General features: G+C 46.9%; 1 protein-coding gene across 1 annotated transcript; it reads left to right on the forward strand.

Moving 5' to 3' along the window:
- The first annotated feature begins 1,370 nt into the window (after positions 1 to 1,370).
- LOC105923250 (E3 ubiquitin/ISG15 ligase TRIM25) lies at positions 1,371 to 3,586 on the forward strand. Its single transcript, XM_012859141.3, has one exon. It carries the CDS (start codon positions 1,378 to 1,380, stop codon positions 3,040 to 3,042), a length of 1,665 nt encoding a protein of 554 aa, XP_012714595.3. The 5' UTR covers positions 1,371 to 1,377; the 3' UTR covers positions 3,043 to 3,586.
- The last annotated feature ends 18,746 nt before the right edge of the window (positions 3,587 to 22,332 follow it).

Here is a 22,332-nt window from a genome sequence, read left to right on the forward strand (position 1 = left end):
AAGAAGGAAAATACGTGGAGAACTCGTCAGTTTCTCTGTTTGCGTCCGCCATTGTGTTCGCCTTTTGCCTACCAGTCCGGCGCGCATGCGCGAAAAACCCGCATCAAAACAATAACAATGAACTACCCTTATTATAGTGGTTGATTTCAACATTCATGTTGACACAGAATGTGATAACCTTAGAGTAGCCTTTAAAACTATCCTAGATTCAATTGGTTTTGCTCAAAATGTGCATAAACCTACACACTCTTGGCTCCATACTTTAGACCTTGTTCTGACATATGGCATTGATTATGAAGAATTAACAGTATTTCCTCACAACCCTGTCCTATCTGATCATTTTTTGAGTTTGATCTAACTGAGTTCTCCACCCCCAAAAGAGGGTTCCATTATAGTAGATTTTTATCGGAGAATGCTGTATCAAACGTTAAAGAGTCTGTCCCCCTTGTAATATCTTCAAAATTGCAGAAATGCCCTGGAGATAGCAGCAATGTTGTTTTTTCTCATTCACAAATAGATGTCTTTGTTAACGGTGTGACTTCCTCATTGCATTGCATTACACCTTGTCTGGCGTTTTGTTATCTAAGACATCATCCAGGGAAGACAGCTCACCCGCTATTACCATCTAATGTAGAACAGATTACTGGATCAATGTGTGCTTCTGTGCTTTTTTGTCACTCTTATTGTGTCTCTGCTCTGTCTTCTGTAACCCCCAGTCAGTCGAGGCAGATGACCGTTCATACTGAGCCCGGTTCTGCCCGAGGTTTTCCTTCCCGTTAATGGGGAGTTTTTCTTTCCACTGTCGCTTCATGCTTGCTCAGTATGAGGGATTGCTGCAAAGCCATTGACATACAGACAACTCTCCCTGTGGCTCTACGCTTTTTCAGGAGTGAATGCTGCTTGTCAAGACTTTGATGCAATCAACTGGTTCCCTTATATAGGAAATTTTTTGAACAATCTGTATAATCTGACCCAATCTTTATAATCTGATTGATTTTGACTTTGTAATGTGCCTTGAGATGACATGTTTCATGAATTGGCGCCATATAAATAAAATTGAACTGAAAATTTCAATTGAATAGTAATGGTTTGCATAAAGTGAAATTTAAAGCTTTATGGTGGTAATTAATTATATTTCTAATACACAGTTTATTGCTCTAACCATTGCCTTAGATTGAAAGCCGGACCTTTCTACATCTTCTTCCTACAGTTGAGCAACACAACTGACCAGTTATTCAACATTCTTTGGAACTGATGGTTGATTAAATAGACATGTAGGTGTGAGACCAAACAGACTGCATTCATCTGTAGAAACAAAAGCTTAGAACGTATTCTACGGGAGTGGAGCTCAAAAAGTCAGTCTGACTGAGAGGAGAAATGGAGCAAAATGCAGCTGTTATAGATAAGGAGACTTTCTGCTGTTCGATCTGTCTGGATCTATTAAAGGATCCGGTGACTACTTCCTGCGGACACAGCTACTGTTGTGACTGCATTAAAATCCATTGGAATGAAGAGGATCGGAGAGGAATGCACAGCTGCCCTCAGTGCAGGAAGACCTTCAAACCGAGGCCTGTCCTGGCTAAAAACACCATCCTAGCAGCTTTAGTGGAGCAGCTGAGGACGACTAGACTCCAAGCTGCTCCTGCTGATCTCTGCTATGCTGGACCTGAAGATGTGGCCTGTGATTCCTGCTCTGGAAGAAAACTGAAAGCTATCAAGTCCTGTTTAGTCTGTCTGGCATCTTACTGTAAGAAACACCTTCAGCCTCATTATGATTCAGCTGCATTTAAGAAACACAAGCTGGTGGAGCCCTCCAAGAACCTCCAGGAGAACATCTGCTCTCGTCATGATGAGGTGATGAAGATTTTCTGTCGTACTGATCAGAAGTGTATCTGTAGTCTCTGTTTAATGGATGAACACAGAGGCCACAACACAGTCTCAACTGCAGCAGAAAGGGCCGTGAGGCAGAGAAATCTCAAAGTGAAACGAGAAAGAATCCAGCAGGGAATCCAGGACAGAGAGAAAGATGTGAAGCTGCTTCAACAGGAGCTGGAGGCCATCAAGCACTCTGCTGATAAAACAGTGGAGGACAGTGAGAAGATCTTCACTCAGCTGATCCGTCTCATCCAGAAAAGAAGCTCTGATGTGAAGCAGCAGATCAGATCCAAGCAGGAAACTGAAGGGAGTCGAGTCAAAAAGCTTCAGGAGAAGCTGGAGCAGGAGATCACTGAGCTGAAGAGGAAAGACGCTGAGCTGAAGCAGCTCTCAGACACAGAGGATCACAACCAGTTTCTCCACAACTACACCTCACTGTCAGCACTCAGTGAGTCTACACACTCATCCAGCATCAAGATCCGTCCTCTGAGCTACTTTGAGGATGTAACAGCAGCTGTGTCAGAGCTCAGAGATAAACTACAGGACATCCTGAGAGACGCATGGACAAACATCTCACTAACAATTACTGAAGTTAATGTTTTACTGTCAGAACCAGAACCAAAGAGTAGAGCTGGATTCTTGAAATATTCATGTGAAATCACACTGGATCCCAACACAGCAAACAATTATCTGTTACTATCAGAAGGAAAGAAAAAGGCAACAGTGATGGATCAAAATCAGACTTATTCTAGTCACCCAGACAGATTTAGTGAATATGCTCAGGTTCTGAGTAGAGAGAGTCTGACTGGACGTTGTTACTGGGAGGTGGAGAGGAGAGGGAGAGTTTATGTAGCAGTCACATACAACAATAGCAGCAGAGCAGGAGATGAGAGTATATTTGGATGTAATGAAAAATCTTGGGCATTAGACTTTTACCAAAACAAGTATGTATTCTGGCACAACAATATCTCAACCTCCATCTCAGGTCCTGTTTCCTCCAGAGTAGGAGTGTACCTGGATCACAGAGCAGGTATTCTTTCCTTCTACAGCGTCTCTGAAACCATGACTCTCCTCCACAGAGTCCAGACCACCTTCACTCAGCCGCTACACGCTGGAGTTTGCATTGGTTTTAATACTGGAGACTCAGCGCTGTTCTGCAAACTGTAAAAAAGTTTGGGTCGTGTTCAATTTGATTTTCTTTACTTCTTCATTATTTTTTCTTAAAAAGCTGAAAAATATGTTTATCACTTGTCGGTTTTAGCAGTTGTGATCTCAGTAATAAAATGTCAAATAATTCCCCAGGTTGAAAAGTGAAAGCGGTTATTCTGGTTTGGACCTCTTTTGTTGAGACAAGACACACATGAGGCAACAGATATTGTCTCTTTGTGGACTTAAGTTGATTTTATATCTGTTGTTGATTTTCAATTAAAGATATTTCAGAATAAAGCCATGTTTCTTCACTGTTTAGCTCTGTTGGTGGTTGTAATGATTGAATCCAGATTTGTTTCAAACTTTTTAGAGCTATTTTTGATGTGATCACTATTTTCTATGTTTTTTGACCCTTGTGTTCTCATCAGTCTTTATGAGTTTTAGCAAAGGGATGGTACAGGGATACACCGAAAGATGCCTTTATTTTACAATGTATTTTTTACCATAGTTATTGTCATGCTCTTCTGTCTATGCTCTGTCTATGCTTTCTATGCTCTTTGTAAAGGACTGAATTAACAGTAAATAAAAAATAACTCTTTGTAAAGGACTGAAATCACGGTAAATAAAACATTTTCCCAATACAGTTTGTGCTCATCAATAAAAATGTATTCTAATTCTTTTTCAATTTCTAATATTTTTTTTATCTTGTTTACTGATCTCGCTGTTTCTTCAAAATTGCTTTTATTTATTTTTTCCAGTAAACCATCACTTTTAAACTCTTTCAACAAAGAACTACAGAGGAGGATTAGGACCATTAAAAAAAAGTTATTCAGAAAAAAGTCTATTCAATTCGGACTTTTTCTCAGAATTCTGACTCTAATCTTCTGAGAATAAAGTCAGAATTATGGGTCTAAAATCAGAATTCTGAGAATAAGAAGTCATCTTTGTCAAAAGCCAACACTGAATAGAAGGGGGGATAACACTGCCAATTCCCCAGTGTGTACAGCTCAGTGTTGAAGGAGAACTCCGATCATATTCAGAATTCAAACTTCTGACAATACCTTAAATATAAAATTATTACATACTGTTCAAAAAAATTATACATTCTTTTAATAAAGAGTAATTTTCATTTGAATGTGCTTTACTGGAGTTATCCATGTTGGTCAATGAACAATACTACCAGCTCCCAGTGACGTCATGGTGTGGTATCGGCTGTCGAGCAAGTCCCAATGCTGTATCTGTTTGTCACAATGCGCTATTATCCAAGATGGCGATGACTAGTGCAGTATGCGAAGCATAGAGTAATGGATTTAATAGCGACAGCGATGGGAGTTCCGTGGATTTTCTGTCATCATTTGATAGCGATTTGGAATATATGGAAGACTTTCTTGATAGCAACCTGACTTTTGACAAAATATAGCCATACCAGTTTGAGCTGAGGAGACCAAAAAGGGACGATGTGAGTTGAATCTGTCTGCTGCAGCTGTGGTGTAGCGGCAGGCCCCTGTCGTCGTTTTATCCATTTGTTAACTGTTATAAGATGGTCCAACTGATTTAACATTACTATTATGTTTTTACTGATTAACACTACATTCATTAAATCACAGCAAAAGTATAAGTTTTAGGTACAGATAATGATCCATTGATTCTTCCGTGCTGACTGGACTTCTCTTTTAAAACTCATTCACAACAGAGTCTAGTGGCCGCCTCATCCCATGATCCTGTTATGGAGGACCCGGTGGCCCTCTCAGATCTGGTGGTGTTGGCTGACACTTCAGATCCTCCTCCTGTCTATGCCAAGGTTCTGGCATAGAACCTTGTTCCTGCCACCGAGGGTGCAGTACAGGCAGCTGTTCCTGCCACCGAGGGTGCAACACAGGCAGCCGCTCCTGCCTCTGTGGGAGTTACACAGGTCGATGCTCCTGCCTCGGCGGGTTATCCGCCGGTCCGTGAGGTGTGGAGGGGGTTCAGACGAGCCCTCTCCCAGTCAGCAACTCTGGGCTTCGGTAAGACGAAAATCGTCAGGGGCCGCGGTGAGACGACAAGCATCGGGGGCCTCAACGAGGCGACAAGCATCCAGGAACCCATGGAGACTTAGAAATCCCTGGTCCTTTTGGGAAGGTCTATCTTCCATACCTTTGGCTGGACAGCCAACTTTACAAGTGCCTGCAGACTGTCAAGGTCTGAGGTGCTGGACAGCCTCCTGCTGAGGTTCCTGGTTTCCAATAGTCTGGGTAACCCTGTAGCCCGTAGCCCGGCACCACCTGAATCCTGCAGCCCAGTGCCGCCTGAATCCTCCAGCCCATCGGCACCTTAATCCTGCAGCCTGGCGCCCTCTGAAGTCAGTAGTTTGGCATCGCCTGAACTCTGTAGCCCGGCCTCGCCTGAAGTCCGTAGTCCAGCACCTTCTGGGGCTAGTATTCAAGCATCCCCTGATGCTAAACTCTAGGCTAACTACTGGGTTAGCATTAGGGGGGGGGGGGGGGGGGGGGGGTGCTGCCTCCGACAACGCCCGCCAAGGGGTTTGCTCCACCATCGAGGCCCATATAGGGGCCTGCATCGTCAACTTCGGCCTGCTGAGGGTCCTGCACCATTTACTCAACCGGTCAGGGGCCAGCCGCACATCCTGACACGCCGGGGTCGTCCTCCGGGATGCTAGCGGTACATCCTGACACGACAGGGTCATCCTCTGGGGTGCATGCCGGACTTCCTGACACACAGGAGTCATCCTCCGGGATGCCCGCCAGACATCCTGACACGCCGGAGTCGGCCTCCCGGATGCCCTCTGGACAACTTGACACACCAGGGTCGCCCTCCGGGACACCCTCTGGACAACTTGACACGCCAGGGTCGTCCTCCAAGAAGCCCGCCGGACAACTTGACATGCTGGGGTCATCCACCGGGATGCCCACTATACAACTTGACATGCCGGGGTCGTCCCCCGGGACACCTGCAGGACATCCTGACACACCAGGGTCGTCCTCTTGGACGCCCGCCGGAAAACTTGACATGCTGGGGTCATTCTCCGGGATGCCCTGCCAGACATCCTGATACGCCGGGGCCATCCTCCGGGACACCCGCTGGACATCCTGACATGCAGGGGGTCATCTTACTGGAAGCCCGCCGTACATCCTGACAAGCCCGGGTCATCCTCTGGGATGCACGCCAGACATCCTGACACGTCGGGGTCGTTCCCCCGGGACACCCGTAGGACAGCCTGACACACTGGGGTCGTCCTCTTGGACGCCCGCTGGAAAACTTGACATGCTGGGGTCATCCCCTGACACGCCCACCATACAACTTGACACACCGGGGTCGTCCTCTTGGATGGCCGCCAGACAACTTGACATGCTGGGGTCATCCTCCGGGACACCCACTGTACAACTTGACACGCCGGGGTTGTCCTCTGGGATGCTTGCTGGACAACTTGACATGCCAGGGTCATCCTCCGGGATGCCCGCTGAACAACTTAACATGCTGGGGTCATCCTCCGGGACGCCAGACAGACATCCTGACACACTGGAGTGTCTGACCACCGAATCTGCCTGTCCTTATCTAGCCAGTCTGCCTGTTTGTGTACCGTCCTAAAATTGTAACTCTGACCACCAAGCCTGCGTGTTCCTGTATTGCCGAACTGCCTCTAATAACCCTCTTAATCTCATCTGCTTGTCCAGCCTAAATACTGGGTCCTCTGTTTTGTTCCGATCGTGACACAAACCTCCTCCAGGTTTTGTAACCGATCCTTTAACTCTGTTGTCCTTTAACTCTGTTGTCCTTTAACTCGCTGTTTGTGTGATTACCCAGAAGATACTGCACTCCACCCGGAATTGAAACAGCATTTTTAACAGAGTAAATCTATGTTTTCCATCTCCACAGACCCAGTTTGTGTCTGGAACTGTATTTGTTGCCCCCATGATTTACTCAGTTACATGTTCTTTATGGTAGAAATAGTATTAATAAATTCTGGGAGCATAATAGTAACTCATGCCGCAAATGATTGTCACTCGTTGCGATGAAGGTGATGGAGAAGTAAACCCCAGGTGTGGTGTTGGTACTCAGATAAAAGTGTAAGACACAAAAAGCAATAGCTTCTGCACTGAAAGGGGTCACCTTCAGAGGGGATGTGTGCATAAACAACTGGCAAATTGGCTCCCATGCACACTTAACAGTTATCCTTCGTAACAGAATTAGCAGTGAAAAAATTTAAATCATGCATTATTTTTTTATCCATCTTAAACTAAGTTGGATGGCCCAGGGAGATCATTCTGGGAGGGATCTCTGGGTTCTGTTTGGGAACTGGTCATGGTCCATAAAAACGACAGCAATCAATATAATAATCCCTGTATATTTCTAGGGCTGGTCCAAAAGCAACATCTTGGAAGAGAAGGAAACCAATAAATTACCTAAATTTAGTCCCTACTCTTTACTGTTTTTCAAATCTAAAGTGCCAGAGGGTGGAGAGGTGGGTGTACAATATGTCAGGTGTCAAATTGCCCCAGCTTTGCCTTTTACCTGGACTGTATGTGAGGTGAACTACATTATCTCATATGGTCCTTGCAACCTGGGTTCCGACCACTTACTCTTTTGGACCTGTGCACCGGCACCCCAGAGGGGTATGCAGCCCCCAGACAAGATAGGGGAATGGGCTTCCGGGGTGGACCTGTAAGTGGGCGGGGCACCTGTCTCTTTGGAATGTGGGTGGGGCTTAAGGTTGATGACTGAAGGTGGGGTCAACAATTCTCTATGGTAGAAATAAATTATGTCACAAACGCACAGTTTTTCACCTAAACCACTTATTCTTCTATATTGAAAGCCTGGCATTTCTTCCTCTTCTTTCAGCTCTTGAGCAGCATCTGACCAGTCATTCCGCATTCCTCCTCAGATACTGACGGTTGGTTAAACAAACATGTAGGTGCAAGATTTGACGGACTACATTCTTCTGTACAAACAAAAGCTTAGAGCATATTCTCAGGGGTATAGCTCACAAACTCAGCCTGACTGAGAAAAGAAATGGAGCAAAACTTAGATATTATACACCAGGACACTTTCTGCTGTTCTATCTGTCTGGATCTACTGAAGGATCCGGTGACTGTTTCCTGTGGACACAGCTACTGTTGTCACTGCATTAAAATTCACTGGGATAAAGAGAATCAGAGAGGAGTAAACACTTCAGAATTCAGCTGTTATATTGCTTCTCTGTTTAGCTCTGTTGGTGATGGCACTCTGCCCCCTAATGGAGGGAGGTGTTCCATGACATAGAGTTTGTATTTTTAGATTAAACGCTGAGTTGATACTGTTCATGTCTATGAAAAATATTATCAGTTACGTAGATTAAATGTAGATTAAATCACTTATCACTTTTAATTCAAATCTTAGTTCTGTAGTTATCCCTATATTTTTGTGCTTTATATGAACTTCCCATAACTATGACAGTCTCTTAATTGAGTGTTCAGAGCTCTGAATTTTTTTTTAACAATTACCTGGGTTGTGTGTTTTTATTTTAAGTTTCACAAAGTATTAATTAGTACTAATATTGATGTTAATGTTATTTGAATACTAGTATTATCTATTCTGGATAGTGAACAAAACAGACAATGCTATGTTCAACAGCTATAACTCGTGATAAGCAGCAGCAAGTTATTAGCATTAGGAGCATCAGGGGCTTGTTTAAAAGACCTTTTAGACATGTTTCAGTTTAATGAGCAGATTGAAAAACACAAATATGTTAACATCCCTTCAGTATTTAAAACCCTCACTGAAACAAAGCTTGATATGACCTAATAAACACAACCCAAAAAGCCAAAATATTGTTGTGTGACGTGTTAGCGTTAACTTCCCAGCTTGGCCCAAGAACACAGTAAAAACACATCAGCAATTAGCTTCAGATGTAAGACGTTCTGGCTTCATCTTGCAAACACAAAACAAACACATGTGATGACAAAACTTTCAAAATAACACAAGATCCGGTCCGTGCATGCTTAGCTAGGCATTTATGTTTAAACAAAAATTTTGCAAATACTTATTTGTGTGCATAGAAACAGGTGCACAAGTTGACCGTTCAACATGCGGCTTATGACGACACTATTCTTTCAGAGTTAAGAATGCTAAATCTTTATGAGCTCTGTAGCGACTGCTTACCTTTCTTTAGTAATTACTAGCTTTTGCGCAAGGCTTCACAGGTTAAGGAATTAATAACTTTTTAAGCTTATGCTTTTCACCTTTTTTAAGCGAAATGAGCAATTTTAGCTTTATGAGCACCCCCCTTTCCACATAAACAGGGTGGCACCTCAGATTAACTAGGGGTTAAATCTGGAAACAAATTTGTTCTACACAACACAAATAAAGCTCTTAAAATGTCCTATTAGACGAATACGCAAAGCATCTTAGGTTAGATATTTGAGCATCTAACTCCTCTGGACTGGAATATAATTTTGAAAGCACATAACTTTGGACTTTTCATTTAAGACTTGTGGTTTAAGCAAACATGAGGATAAGTCCCAGCATCTGGAAACAGATGCTGGGACAAACAAAACAAAATTTGGTTCAGTCAGTAAGATTAACTTGACAGTTAAATCAACTATCAGACTGTTGGTTACACCAAATGACTTGATTGATTCAAGCATATGAATTTACGCTTTTCGTAGCACAACCATTTTAATTAATTTTTGTTATAGCTATCCTTTGATTTTGAACAACAGGGTATGTTGACTGGTCTGTCCAGGTCATGTTGGCACCATCCTCGGGGGGCCTGTCCTGTGGGCCGTCTGGCCTGCGTGTGAGATGGGGGGCCAAGACCGGAGCAAGAACCGGGAAGATTGGGTTGTGGTGGAGTCCTCCCCCTCCTCCCCAACTTGACTTTAGGGTACACGTACCGGGTCCGGGTGCCTGGTCCTCCTTTGGGGTTGGCACCTAGACCTTTGAATATAGGATGTGTGTGATGAATGCAAATGTGTGTAGGGCATCACCCCCCCTCTTTTTTTGTTTTTTTACTGGTGTGTTTGTGGGTTGTGTGTGGGGGTACTGGGGTGGAAGTCAATGAATGAGAATGTGTGTTTTTTTGTCAGGTTGGGTTTGAACTGCTCCCTCTCCCAAGGACATCTCAAGTCTCCGCTTAGAGCGGAACCCCACCCCCCCTGTCCTGCCCTTGGCCTGCTGGTGCATTGGTGGTACTCGGTGTCTGGGGACGGGTGCCCGGGCGGGTGTCGGCTCACTCCTGGCGGCTGCTTCGCTGGGCCTGGCCCCCCGGGGCTCGGTCCCTGGGGCCCACGACCAGTTCCATCTCGGAGTAGCTGGCTGCCGGCAGACGGCTCATGGGGGCTTCGGTGCTGCAGCGGCTGGGGGTTTGCTGGGGGCCGTTTCCCCTCTTCCCTCAGTGGGGGGGACAGATTTCCTGAGTTGGCCTTTCTTTCACCTTTTCTCCTTTTTTTTCTTCTCATTTTCTCTCTTTTCTACTTTTTCAGTGTAGTGTCCACATGTGTAACATGACTTATTCCCTACAGAAATCATAATAAAACTAGGCAAGGCAAGGCAAGGCAAATTTATTTATATAGCACAATTCAGTAAAGAGACAATGCAAAGTGCTTTACATGATTAAAATATAGGAATAAAAGCAAGTAGGGATAGAATGTAGAAACAAAAAAGAACATTTAAAAACAGTAAGACAGTTTAACTTGAACATTCAAAGGCAATTTTAAACAAATGTGTTTTTAATATCGATTTAAAGGAACTCAGGCTTTCCGCACTTTTACAGTTTTCTGGAAGTTTGTTCCAGATAAGTGGAGCATAGGAACTAAATGCTGCTTCTCCGTGTTTGGTTCGTGTTCTAGGTATGCAGAGAAGGCTGGAGCCAGAGGACCTGAGTGGTCTGGAGGGTTTATACGCTGAAAACAAGTCTGTGATGTATTTAAGTGCTTTAGGGATTTAGAGACTAACAGAAGTATTTTAAAGTCTATTCCCTGAGATACAGGGAGCCAGTGTAATGACTTTAGAACTGGGGTGATGTGCTCTACTTTCTTAGTCTTAGTGAGGACGCGGGCAGCAGCGTTCTGGATCAGCTGCAGCTGTCTGATCCACTTTTTAGGCAGACCTGTGAAAACACCGTTGCAGTAATCAATTCTACTAAAAATAAACGCATGGATTAGGTTTTCCAGATCCTGCTGAGATATTAGTCCTTTAATCCTGGAAATGTTCCTCAGGTGATAGAAACCGACCTTGTAATTGTCTTTGGATGCTTTTGTAGTTTCAGGTCTGAGTCCATCACTACACCCAGGTTTCGGGCCTGATTAGTGGTTTTTAGCTGAAGCGACTGAAGCTGTGTGCTAACTTTTGATTTCTCCTCTATTGGTCCAAAAATTATTACTTCTGTTTTGTTTTTATTCAACTGAAGAAAATTTTGGCACATCCTCGTATTGATTTCTTCTAGGCATTTACTCAGTGCTTGAACTGGTTTATAGTCACCCGGTGACATGGTGATGTAAAGCTGTGTGTCGTCTGCATAGTTATGGTAGCTGATGTTATTTTTTATTATCTGAGCTAGGGGGAGCATGTAGATATTGAAGAGGAGTAATTTTTGTCGTCTGGGATGTAAAGTTACCTACTGACACAAAAAAGTCCCTGTTCTTTAAGTAGGATTTAAACCAGTGGAGTGCTGTACCAGAGAGGCTGACCCAGTATTCCAGGCGCTCTAACAGAATGGAGTGATCAACAGTATCGAATGCTGCACTGAAGTCCAATAGTACCAGCACGGTGGTTCTTCCATAATCTGTATTTATGTGGATGTCATTAAACACCTTAATAAGGGTGGTCTCTGTACTGTGGTGAGCGCGGAAACCTGACTGGAAAACGTCAAAGTGGCTGGTCGTTGTTAAGAAGGTGCTTAATTGTTGAAATACAGTTTTTTCAATAATCTTACTGATAAAGGGGAGGTTTGAGATGGGCCTGTAGTTCTGGAGTAGAAGTTTGTCTAAATTGTTCTTTTTCAGCAGTGGTTTGATATTTGCTGTTTTTAGGGACTGAGGAAAAACACCTGACAGAAGGGACGTGTTTATTATCTGAGTCAAATCAGACGCTATGCCAGGTAAAACTTTTTTAAAGAAAGCTGTGGGTAGAACATCAAGGCAGCTGGAGGAGGAACTTAGCTGCTAAATGATCTGCTCTAAGCTTTTGTGGTTTATTTGGCTGAAATGAGACATTATGTCAGAAGTAGTTCCAGCTGAATACAGCTTTGGTTCTGGTGTTGATATGGTAGTACAAAGTGATCCTCTAATTTTTAGGATTTTTTCAGTAAAGAGGTTAGCAAATTCATTGCAGGCCCTGGTGGAGAGGAGTTCGGAAGCCACTGACACAGGGTGATTTGTTAGCAAGTCAACTGTGGAAAATAAGACACGAGCATTATTAATGTTTTTCTTGATGATCTCTGAGAAGAAAGATTCCCTTGCATTTTTCAATTGTAAGTTATATCTGTTAAGTCTCTCTTTATAGATGTCGTAGTGAACCTGGAGTCTGTTCTTTCTCCACCTGCGTTCAGCTTTCCGACATTCCCTTTTTTCACCTCTAACTGCTGGAGCATTTCTCCAAGGAGATTTTTTCTTCTCGGAAAGAACTTTCACTTTAACTGGAGCAATGCAGTCAATGATGTCTGAGACTTTAGAATGAAAGTTATCTACTAGCTCATCTACTGAGTTGCAGCCCAAGGTTGAAGTATCAGAGTAAGCTTGAATAAAAGTTTCCGCGGCATTGTCCTTAAAGGTGCGTTTTCTTACAATGTCCCTTTGGCTAAATGAGTCACTGGAAATTATCCTTTCAAAGGTAACAGAAAAGTGATCAGATAGGGCAACATCAGTTACATTGACCTGTGAAATTTTTAGACCTTTAGTGACGATCAAGTCTAAAATATGTCCCTGTTTGTGTGTGGGCTGTTTAACATGTTGAGTTAAACCAAAGTTTCTAAGTGTGTCACACAGTTCTTTTGCACTTCTGTCTTCAGGGTTGTCAACGTGAAAGTTGAAGTCTCCCACAATAATTAAACAGTCATAATGAACACATATCACAGACAGCAGGTGACTATAACCATTAAAAAAGTTTGATGTGGACTTAGGAGGCCTGTACACATTCAGAAACATAGTTCGTACCAGGCCCTTTACCTGGAGAGCCAAATGTTCAAAAGAGTCAAATTTTCCCAAAAACACCTTTTTGCACTTTAGTGAATCAATAAACAATGTTGCTACTCCTCCACCTTTCCTTTGCTGTCTGCTCTCACAAAGAAAATTGTAGTTTGGAGGTGTTGACTCCATCAGTATAGCTGCTTCACTAAATTCATGCAGCCATGTTTCTGTTAAAATCATTATATCAAGATTATTGTCAATAATGAAGTCATTAATTAAAAGGGATTTTCCTGACAGAGATCTAATATTTAATAAACCCAGTTTATAGGACTTAGTGGCTGATGATGTCTCTGTGACAGGTTGCATCTGACAGTTTATGACTTTTAAGGATTTGTTCCTGTTTATCCTTTTGTTTTTCTTATTTCTGCCACGTATTATCACAGATATTCCATAATCTCCGGCGAAAGGCCCAGGCTGATGCTGGGAACTGTCATGTCTGATAAACGTGTGGCCAGGGCCCAATCTGTATCACAGCGAAGTGATTTGGAGTTCCTCAGTACCAGAGTGTTCTGTGATACGTAGAGGAGGAGGATCTGAGGGTCTGAGGCCTTTGGAGAATCCTGGTTTATTCACAGCAGAATGGCTATGTGGAGAGGATGTCATCTGTAGGCCAATCTTAAATACTTTGTCTATGTTGTGAGAAAATTCCAGAAAAGGAACTTCTGGGCTTTGTGGAGAAGAAGGGGAGGCGGGTCTGGTCTGGACCGGTGTTCGTGACAATAGAGGTTCTTGGTCCTCTCTTTGTCCTGCTGAGATCTGGGATGAATTCTCCTGTAGCTCTGACAACGCCTCATTCTGTGTCATCTTTCTGGCCATCTTTATCTTGGCTTGTTCGGGCTGCACTGGGCTTATCATTTGTTTTGGCACTGGATGTACTTTGTTTTGGAACAAAGCTGATGACGCATGGTTCACAGAATAGAAGATGTTTGAAATCAGCCGTCTTGCACCTGACCTATTTAGAGAGAAACGATCTCTGTTGACCAGATGTCTTCTTTCCCAAAAGATGTTAAAGTTGTCTATGAAGGTTACATTTGTTTCTTTGCATGTTTTTTCCAGCCATTTGTTTAGCATCAGAATTCTGGAAAAAATCTCATCTCCACAATTAACGGGCGCAAGAGGGCCACTAAGAAACACCTTGACACCTCTTTGGGGGGCCCGGTCCGGGGGGCGTCTGGTCCGGGGGCGGGGCCGGGGGTCGGGCACAAGCAGTCGTATAGTCGATTTGGGGTGACCCCCCCTCTGGTCAGTGTTGGATGCGAGTGTTATGTGGGAATGTGTGTACATCGTCTTTTTTTTGTTAAATCTGTGTGTGGTGAGTGGGGCACAAGGGAGGGATGGTGTGAATTATTTTATTTTATTTTATTTTTTTTTCCCAGGTATGGGTGTGGTCCGCTCCCTCTCCCAATAATCTCAAGTCTCCGCTAGGTGCGGAGCCCATCCCCCCACGTCCTGCCCTCCTCCGCTTCGTTTGCAGGCGCCTTGGCCCTCTGGCGCATTGGTTGGCTTCGGGTTTGGGGCGGGTTCCCCCACTCCCAGCGGCCTCTTCGCGGGGCCTGGCCCCCCGGGGGGCGGCCGAGGCCCCCGTCGTGGGGGCGGGGCACCCCTGGGGCCTCTGGCCCCCAGGGCCCATGGCCGGGACCACTTCAGCGGGGCTAGCTGCCGGCGGAGCCCACGGGCTCGTCCCCGCGGCTCGTGAGGGCGTCGGCATTGCGGTGGCTGGGGGATTTCCTCGGGGTCGTCTCTGCTCCTTCCTCGGGGGGGGGGGGGTTGCAGATATCCTGTGTCGGCCCCTCCTGGGCGACCTGCTATGGGGACCCCTTTGGGAGCCCGGGGTTATGGGTCCCCTGACTCCTGCCTCTGTGCTCGGGGAAGGCGGGCCTTTGGTTCTCCACAACCACTATCAAGCTATTTCCTTCTGGATCATTTTCACCTAAACTAGTGCACTTTCACAAACTCCCACAGGTGCTGGGTCCCAGGTATTAAGTGTTCACTTATATACGGTACTCTTATAATTTATTTATTTATTTATGTTCTTTCACTTTCTTTTTTCAAGTATCACATTACACATGTCAGCTTACATAATAATATATATGATTTAGCAATGGCATCTAGGTGTTATTCGATTGTATCTGTTGCTTTATGTCTGTTGGTTGTGCTGTTCTTTTTGCATCTCTCTTTCCAGGTGACGGAGCAGACGGAGATGTGACGACCCAGGTACTGGGACTGACTCGACTCTCAATTTAGCACACCTGTTCAGACTCCACCCTGCCTACAATCACCTCCACTGGTTCCAACTGTCTCCACCTGCATATAAGCTCCTCACAAGTCAGTCTCCAGTGCCAGAACGTCTCGAGTCAACCCGGTGAGAACTTCCAGCAATTATTATCGAACTGCCTGCCTGTCTGTTGCCCGACCTGTCTTTGCCTTCGTTTCTGAGCCAGCCTTGCCCTCTTCTGGATTCTGTCTGCGCGCCTGAGCCCTGCTGTGTCAGCCTCTGGACCCCGGATTGCCCTCCTGTGTTTCTGACCCCGCTAGCCCGTGAGTACTGGAACCTGCCTGCCCCTTTAATCAGTCTGTGTTTTGTGGATACTGGACCTTGGAACTGGACCTGGACCCTTCTTTGGATTTCCCCTTGGATTTGTCGCTGGATGTATTGGCCTCCCCGTGATCGGACTCTGACTGCCCCTGGACTACGCCCCCGGATTTCCCTGTCGCTCGGCTTCCGCCTCGCTCTGGAGCAAGGACTCCTAAAGAAGTCAACTCCCTGTCAGGTTAGTGACCAAGCCTTTAGCTCATCCTCTCTACTGCCTCCGCTGGTCACTAACCCGTCTCTATCCCTCCAGAAGTTGCCGGCCCGTAAGCACGAGCAGCGCGTCCCGAAAGCCTGCGCTTCCCCGTTTTTTCAATAAAATCAGCTCAAGAGCCACTGACCTGTTTCGGGTTGTCTTTGGGTCCGCCCATAATCATCACAGCACGTTCTGGCCACATGGATCCTTCACCCGATGGTCAGTGGCGCGCGGGAGTAGAGAAGTCCATTTCCCAGTTAGAAGCCAGCGTCTCAGAGATTCTTACTCACCTCCGCGGCCAAGCCACTCCCCCGACTCCACTTCCGCAAACAGCTCCTCCGGCCCCTGCGTCACGTCCGGTGACCTCATCTCTGCCAGAGCCGTGTCTCACTCCGCCTGAGCTCTTCAGTGGCAATCCTGAACAGTGCCGGGCATTTCTCACACAGTGTGAGATACAATTCGAGCTACATCCATCCTCTTTCCCAACCGACCGTTCTAAGGTCGCGTATGTTATCTCTCTGTTGACGGGAAAGGCCAGACTTTGGGGGGCTTCCGAGTGGCAGAATGACTCTTCAATTTGCCACTCGTACTGTGTCTTCTCCAGAGAATTAACAAGAGTGTTCAGTCCCCTGCTGCCCTGCCGAGAATCCTCTAGGGGGCTCTTGTCTCTGAGACAGGGAGAGAGATCAGTGTCTGATTACATTATTGATTTCCATTTGCTAGCTGCTGAGAGCTTATGGAATGAGTATGCGCTCATGGATGTTTTTATCCATGGTTTAAATGATAGGATCAAGGATGAGTTAGCCACCCGGGAATATCCCAAATCCCTCAAACAACTTGAGGAACTTGCTACCCGGGTGGATCTCCGCCTCCTGGAGCGGCGAAGAGAGCGCCGCTCAACCTCCTCTCCCCGTCCTCGTTTTTCAGCGGTTCCCTCCGTGCTCCCTCCAGTTTCTCAGAGGTTGCCCGACCCGGAACCTATGCAGCTAGGAAAGGCTGGTCTGTCTAAGGAGGAGCACCAGCGCAGGCAGCAACAAGGTCTCTGCCTCTATTGTGGAGGAGCTGGTCATCGCGTTCGGTCAGGCAGAGGAGGAGAGTCGTGACCAACCATCGGAGTATATCCTTCCTGAATCCGTAAGGTGCGCTATCACCAGGCTTGGTCTGGAAAAGGAGGTCAGGGCTGCTCTGGAGACCACACACATCCCCGAAGCCTGCCCTAAAGACAGACTCTTTGTCCCTGACCCCCTCAGGCAGAAGGTTCTGGATTTCTGCCACGCTTCTCGCCTTTACTGCCACCCTGGTTTCAGTAAATCCCTCCTTCTGGTCCGTTCCCAGTTTTGGTGGCCCACCTTGGTCAAGGATGTCAAGGAATATGTTGCTGCCTGCTCCCTCTGCAACCAGGCGAAGGTTTCTAGGCGGCCTCCCTCTGGTCTGCTTCACCCGCTGCCTGTCCCCTCCCGGCCCTGGTCCTGCCTCTCTATGGACTTTGTCTCTGGTCTACCACTTTCCGAGGGCAACTCAGTAATCCTCAGTATCGTAGACCGGTTCTCAAAGATGGTCCACCTAGTACCTTTACCCAAGCTCCCCTCCACCAAGGAGATGGGGATAATCTTAGCACCAGCGCAGGCAGCAACAAGGTCTCTGCCTCTATTGTGGAGGAGCTGGTCATCGCGTTCGGTCTTGCCCATTAAAAGACCAAGCTCAGTAGGAGGGGGGAGGTCTCTACTGAGCTACACCAAGCTCGCTGTCTCCCCAGACCGGTTATTCCCTGCCACTCTAACCACTTCTACTGAATCCCACAGACTCTCCGTGTTCATCGACTCAGGGGCGGACACAGAGTTCATGGATGAAGGGCTGGCCAGAAGACTGAACATCCGACTCCACCATGGCTCTTCTACCTGTAGTGTTCTTGCCCTGGATGGTCATGAATTAAATATTTCTCGCCTTGTTTCTGAGCCAGTGGAGCTAATATTGGGAGGTAATCATAGAGAGAGGCTGACTTTTATGATTATAGACTCCCCACAGGTTCCAGTGATTTTGGGCGCCACTTGGCTCAGGAGACACAACCCCCAGAGTGATTGGCGACGGGTCGAGGTGATGTAATGGGCCCCTTCCTGCTCTGAATCGTGTCTGTTCTCCGCCCAGCATCCCCCTTCATCTGAGGGTAAGGCAGACGATTATTATCCTGATTTGTCCAAGGTTCTGTCTGAATACCATGACTTAAGGGAGGTTTTTAATAAATCCAAGGCCACGAGCCTCCCTCCTCATCGCCCGTATGACTGTGCGATCGACCTGCTGTCTGGAACCACCCCACCCAGAGGTCGTCTCTATTCATTGTCCCCTCCTGAGTCCCAAGCCATGCAGGACTACATTAATGAGTCCTTAAGAGCAGGCATAATTCGCCCCTCTTCCTCACCTGCAGGGGCAGGCTTCTTCTTTGTGGGAAAGAAAGATGGCTCGCTCCGCCCATGTATAGATTATAGGGGCCTAAACGACATTTCAGTAAAGAACCGTTACCCCATCCCCCTCATGAACACGGCGTTTGACCAGGTCCAGGAGGCCAAGATTTTCACCAAGCTGGATCTGAGAAATCCCTACCATCTGGTTTGAATAAGGGAGGGCGATGAGTGGAAGACCGCTTTTAACACCCCAACTGGTCATTATGAATACTTGGTAATGCCTTTTGGTCTCACCAACGCTCCGGCTGTCTTCCAAAACTTAGTCAACGAGGTCCTTAGAGACATGATAGAACGTTATGTGTTTGTCTACCTAGATGACATTCTCATCTACTCTAAGAACCTCACCCTCCATAAGCAACATGTCCGCTCCATCCTGCTCCGTCTGTTACAAAACCAACTCTATGTCAAGGCAGAGAAGTGTGAGTTTCACACAATCTCCACTTCCTTCCTTGGTTTCATTATAACCCCCGGTCAGGTGTCCATGGATCCGACCAAAGTCCGCGCAGTCACTGAATGGCCCGCTCCAAATGACAGAAAGCAGCTCCAGAGGTTTTTGGGGTTTGCCAATTTCTATAGACGGTTCATCCGTAACTACAGCCAGGTTGCAGCCCCGCTCCATGCTCTTACATCAAGCAAGGTTAAGTTTGCAAGGAATGAAGAGGCAGATAGCGCTTTTAAACTTCTCAAGGAGCTGTTTACATCTGCCCCGGTCCTGGTTTCCCCTGACCCGGAGAGACAATTCATTGTGGAGGTGGATGCTTCTAGCTCAGGGGTCGGGGCTGTTCTCAGCCAGAAGGCCTTGGATGGTTTCATTCACCCATGTGCTTTCTTCTCTAGAAAGTTATCCACTGCAGAGCGCAATTATGACGTGGGAAATCGGGAACTCTTGGCAGTGAAGTTGGCGCTAGAGGAATGGAGACACTGGCTGGAGGGCGCCAAACTCCCCTTCTTGGTTTGGACGGACCACAAGAACCTGGAGTACCTCAAGACCGCCAAGAGGCTAAACCCTAGACAAGCCAGGTGGGCTCTGTTCTTTGGTCGCTTTAACTTTTCCCTCTCCTACAGACCGGGATCTAAGAACATTAAGCCAGATGCCCTCTCCAGAGTGTTCGAGGCAGAGGAGGAGAGTCGTGACCAACCATCGGAGTATATCCTTCCTGAATCCGTAAGGTGCGCTATCACCAGGCTTGGTCTGGAAAAGGAGGTCAGGGCTGCTCTGGAGACCACACACATCCCCGAAGCCTGCCCTAAAGACAGACTCTTTGTCCCTGACCCCCTCAGGCAGAAGGTTCTGGATTTCTGCCACGCTTCTCGCCTTTACTGCCACCCTGGTTTCAGTAAATCCCTCCTTCTGGTCCGTTCCCAGTTTTGGTGGCCCACCTTGGTCAAGGATGTCAAGGAGTATGTTGCTGCCTGCTCCCTCTGCAACCAGGCGAAGGTTTCTAGGCGGCCTCCCTCTGGTCTGCTTCACCCGCTGCCTGTCCCCTCCCGGCCCTGGTCCTGCCTTTCTATGGACTTTGTCTCTGGTCTACCACTTTCCGAGGGCAACTCAGTAATCCTCAGTATCGTAGACCGGTTCTCAAAGATGGTCCACCTAGTACCTTTACCCAAGCTCCCCTCCACCAAGGAGATGGGGATAATCTTAGCAAAAGAGGTTTTCAGGCTACATGGCCTGCCCACTGACATAGTGTCAGACAGGGGCCCCCAGTTTGTGGCCCGCTACTGGCGGGAGTTTTGTGCCATGTTGGGCATTTCTGTTAGTCTGTCCTGTGGTTTCCATCCCCAAACAGATGGCCAGACGGAGAGGGTTAACCAAGAGGTCGAGACTAAGCTCCGTCTCTTTTGCCAATCCGACCCTTCCAAGTGGTCCCAGAACCTTCCCTGGGTTGAGCATGCCAACAATGCTACTCCTTCCAGCTCCACTGGTCTGTCCCCATTTTATGTGGTTTATGGTTACCAGCCACCGGTGTTCTCCATTGAGCAGGTGGAGTCCAGGGTTCCGTCTGCCCGTCTGTCAGCCCTCAGGTGTCAGCGGGCCTGGAGAAAAGCTAGGAGAGGAATTCTCACTTCCACCCAGAAACAGGCCCGGGCTGCCAATCGCCATCGAGTCCCAGCACCCAATTACTGGGTGGGAGATAGAGTGTGGCTCTCCACAAGGAACCTGCCGCTCAAGGTTGAGAACAAGAAACTGGCACCTCGGTTTATTGGGCCGTTCTCGATCTCCAATGTGGTGAACCCGGTGGCGGTTTGTCTCCACTTGCCCCCATCGATGAAGGTCCACCCCACATTCCATGTCTCTCAAGTTAAACCTGTCAAGACCTCGAACCTTGCTCCCGCCGCCACATCCCCACCACCTACCCGGTTTGTGGATGGCTCCCCAGCCTACACTGTTAGGTGCATCCTGAGGTCTCGAAAGAGGGGCAGGGGTACCCAGTACCTAATTGACTGGGAAGGCTATGGGCCAGAGGAGCGTCAGTGGGTCCCCTCCCGGTTCATCCTGGACAAATCCCTCATTTGTGATTTTCACAGAGCCCACCCAGGCCAACCTAGGGTGTCTGGAATCCGCCCTTGAGGGGGGGGGCTCTGTGACGACCCAGGTACTGGGACTGACTCGACTCTCAATTTAGCACACCTGTTCAGACTCCACCCTGCCTACAATCACCTCCACTGGTTCCACCTGTCTCCACCTGCATATAAGCTCCTCACAAGTCAGTCTCCAGTGCCAGAACGTCTCGAGCCAACCCGGTGAGAACTTCCAGCAATTATTATCGAACTGCCTGCCTGCCTGTCTGTTGCCCAACCTGTCTTTGCCTTCGTTTCTGAGCCAGCCTTGCCCTCTTCTGGATTCTGTCTGCCCGCCTGAGCCCTGCTGTGTCAGCCTCTGGACCCCGGATTGCCCTCCTGTGTTTCTGACCCCGCTAGCCCGTGAGTACTGGAACCTGCCTGCCCCTTTAATCAGTCTGTGTTTTGTGGATACTGGACCTTGGAACTGGACCTGGACCCTTCTTTGGATTTCCCCTTGGATTTGTCGCTGGATGTATTGGCCTCCCCGCCTCGCTCTGGAGCAAGGACTCCTAAAGAAGTCAACTCCCTGTCAGGTTAGTGACCAAGCCTTTAGCTCATCCTCTCTACTGCCTCCGCTGGTCACTAACCCGTCTCTATCCCTCTAGGAGTTGCCGGCCCGTAAGCACGAGCAGCGCGTCCCGAAAGCCTGCGCTTCCCCGTTTTTTCAATAAAATCGACTCAAGAGCCACTGATCTGTTTCGGGTTGTCTTTGGGTCCGCCCATAATCATCACAGGAGAAGGTTTTATCATTCTCTCCCTTTTATCTCTTCTTTCTTTCACCTCTACTCTTTTTTTTCCCTTTCTTTCTCTTTCACTTCTTGTTCTTCCTTTACTCTCCCATTGTAATGTCCATATAATTTGAAATTCTCCTTGCAGGAATCACAATAAAGCTATTTACAAGCATAAATCAAGTGTGCACTATGGCGAAAGCTGTTCGCTCCACTTGTAAAAGCAAAATCTGTCGAGCTCTATCTGGCATTGAGACATCAATTCCTATTGCCACATTGCTAGACAGGACACTGGGAGAAAAAAAAAAGAAACACCTTGACATTCAGGCCATCAACAAAGTTCAACAAACGAATGTAATCCTCTTTTAATACTTCTGATTTTCTTATCCGGGTGACGTCCTTCAGGGCTTCAGCTGGTATTATGAGTTTTTCCAAGGTCGGACATTCTTTCAAGACCCTTGGAATGTCTGTCTGAAGGATGTCTGTTAAATCAGACACCAAGCCACTGTTCATATTGTTATAAATCAACACCTCTGTGTTTTTCTTGTTACAGAAATGTTTAATCCCCCTTACATATCCATTACATAATATCAGGGTCCTTGGCCCT

The sequence above is a fragment of the Fundulus heteroclitus genome, unplaced genomic scaffold (genome assembly GCF_011125445.2).
Source record: "Fundulus heteroclitus isolate FHET01 unplaced genomic scaffold, MU-UCD_Fhet_4.1 scaffold_85, whole genome shotgun sequence".
NCBI classification, from domain to species: Eukaryota; Metazoa; Chordata; class Actinopteri; order Cyprinodontiformes; family Fundulidae; genus Fundulus; species Fundulus heteroclitus.

Coding starts and splice junctions, on each gene's coding strand:
- LOC105923250 (XM_012859141.3), top strand. CDS start 1,378: ATGGAGCAAAATGCAGCTGTTATAGATAAGGAGACTTTCTGCTGTTCG.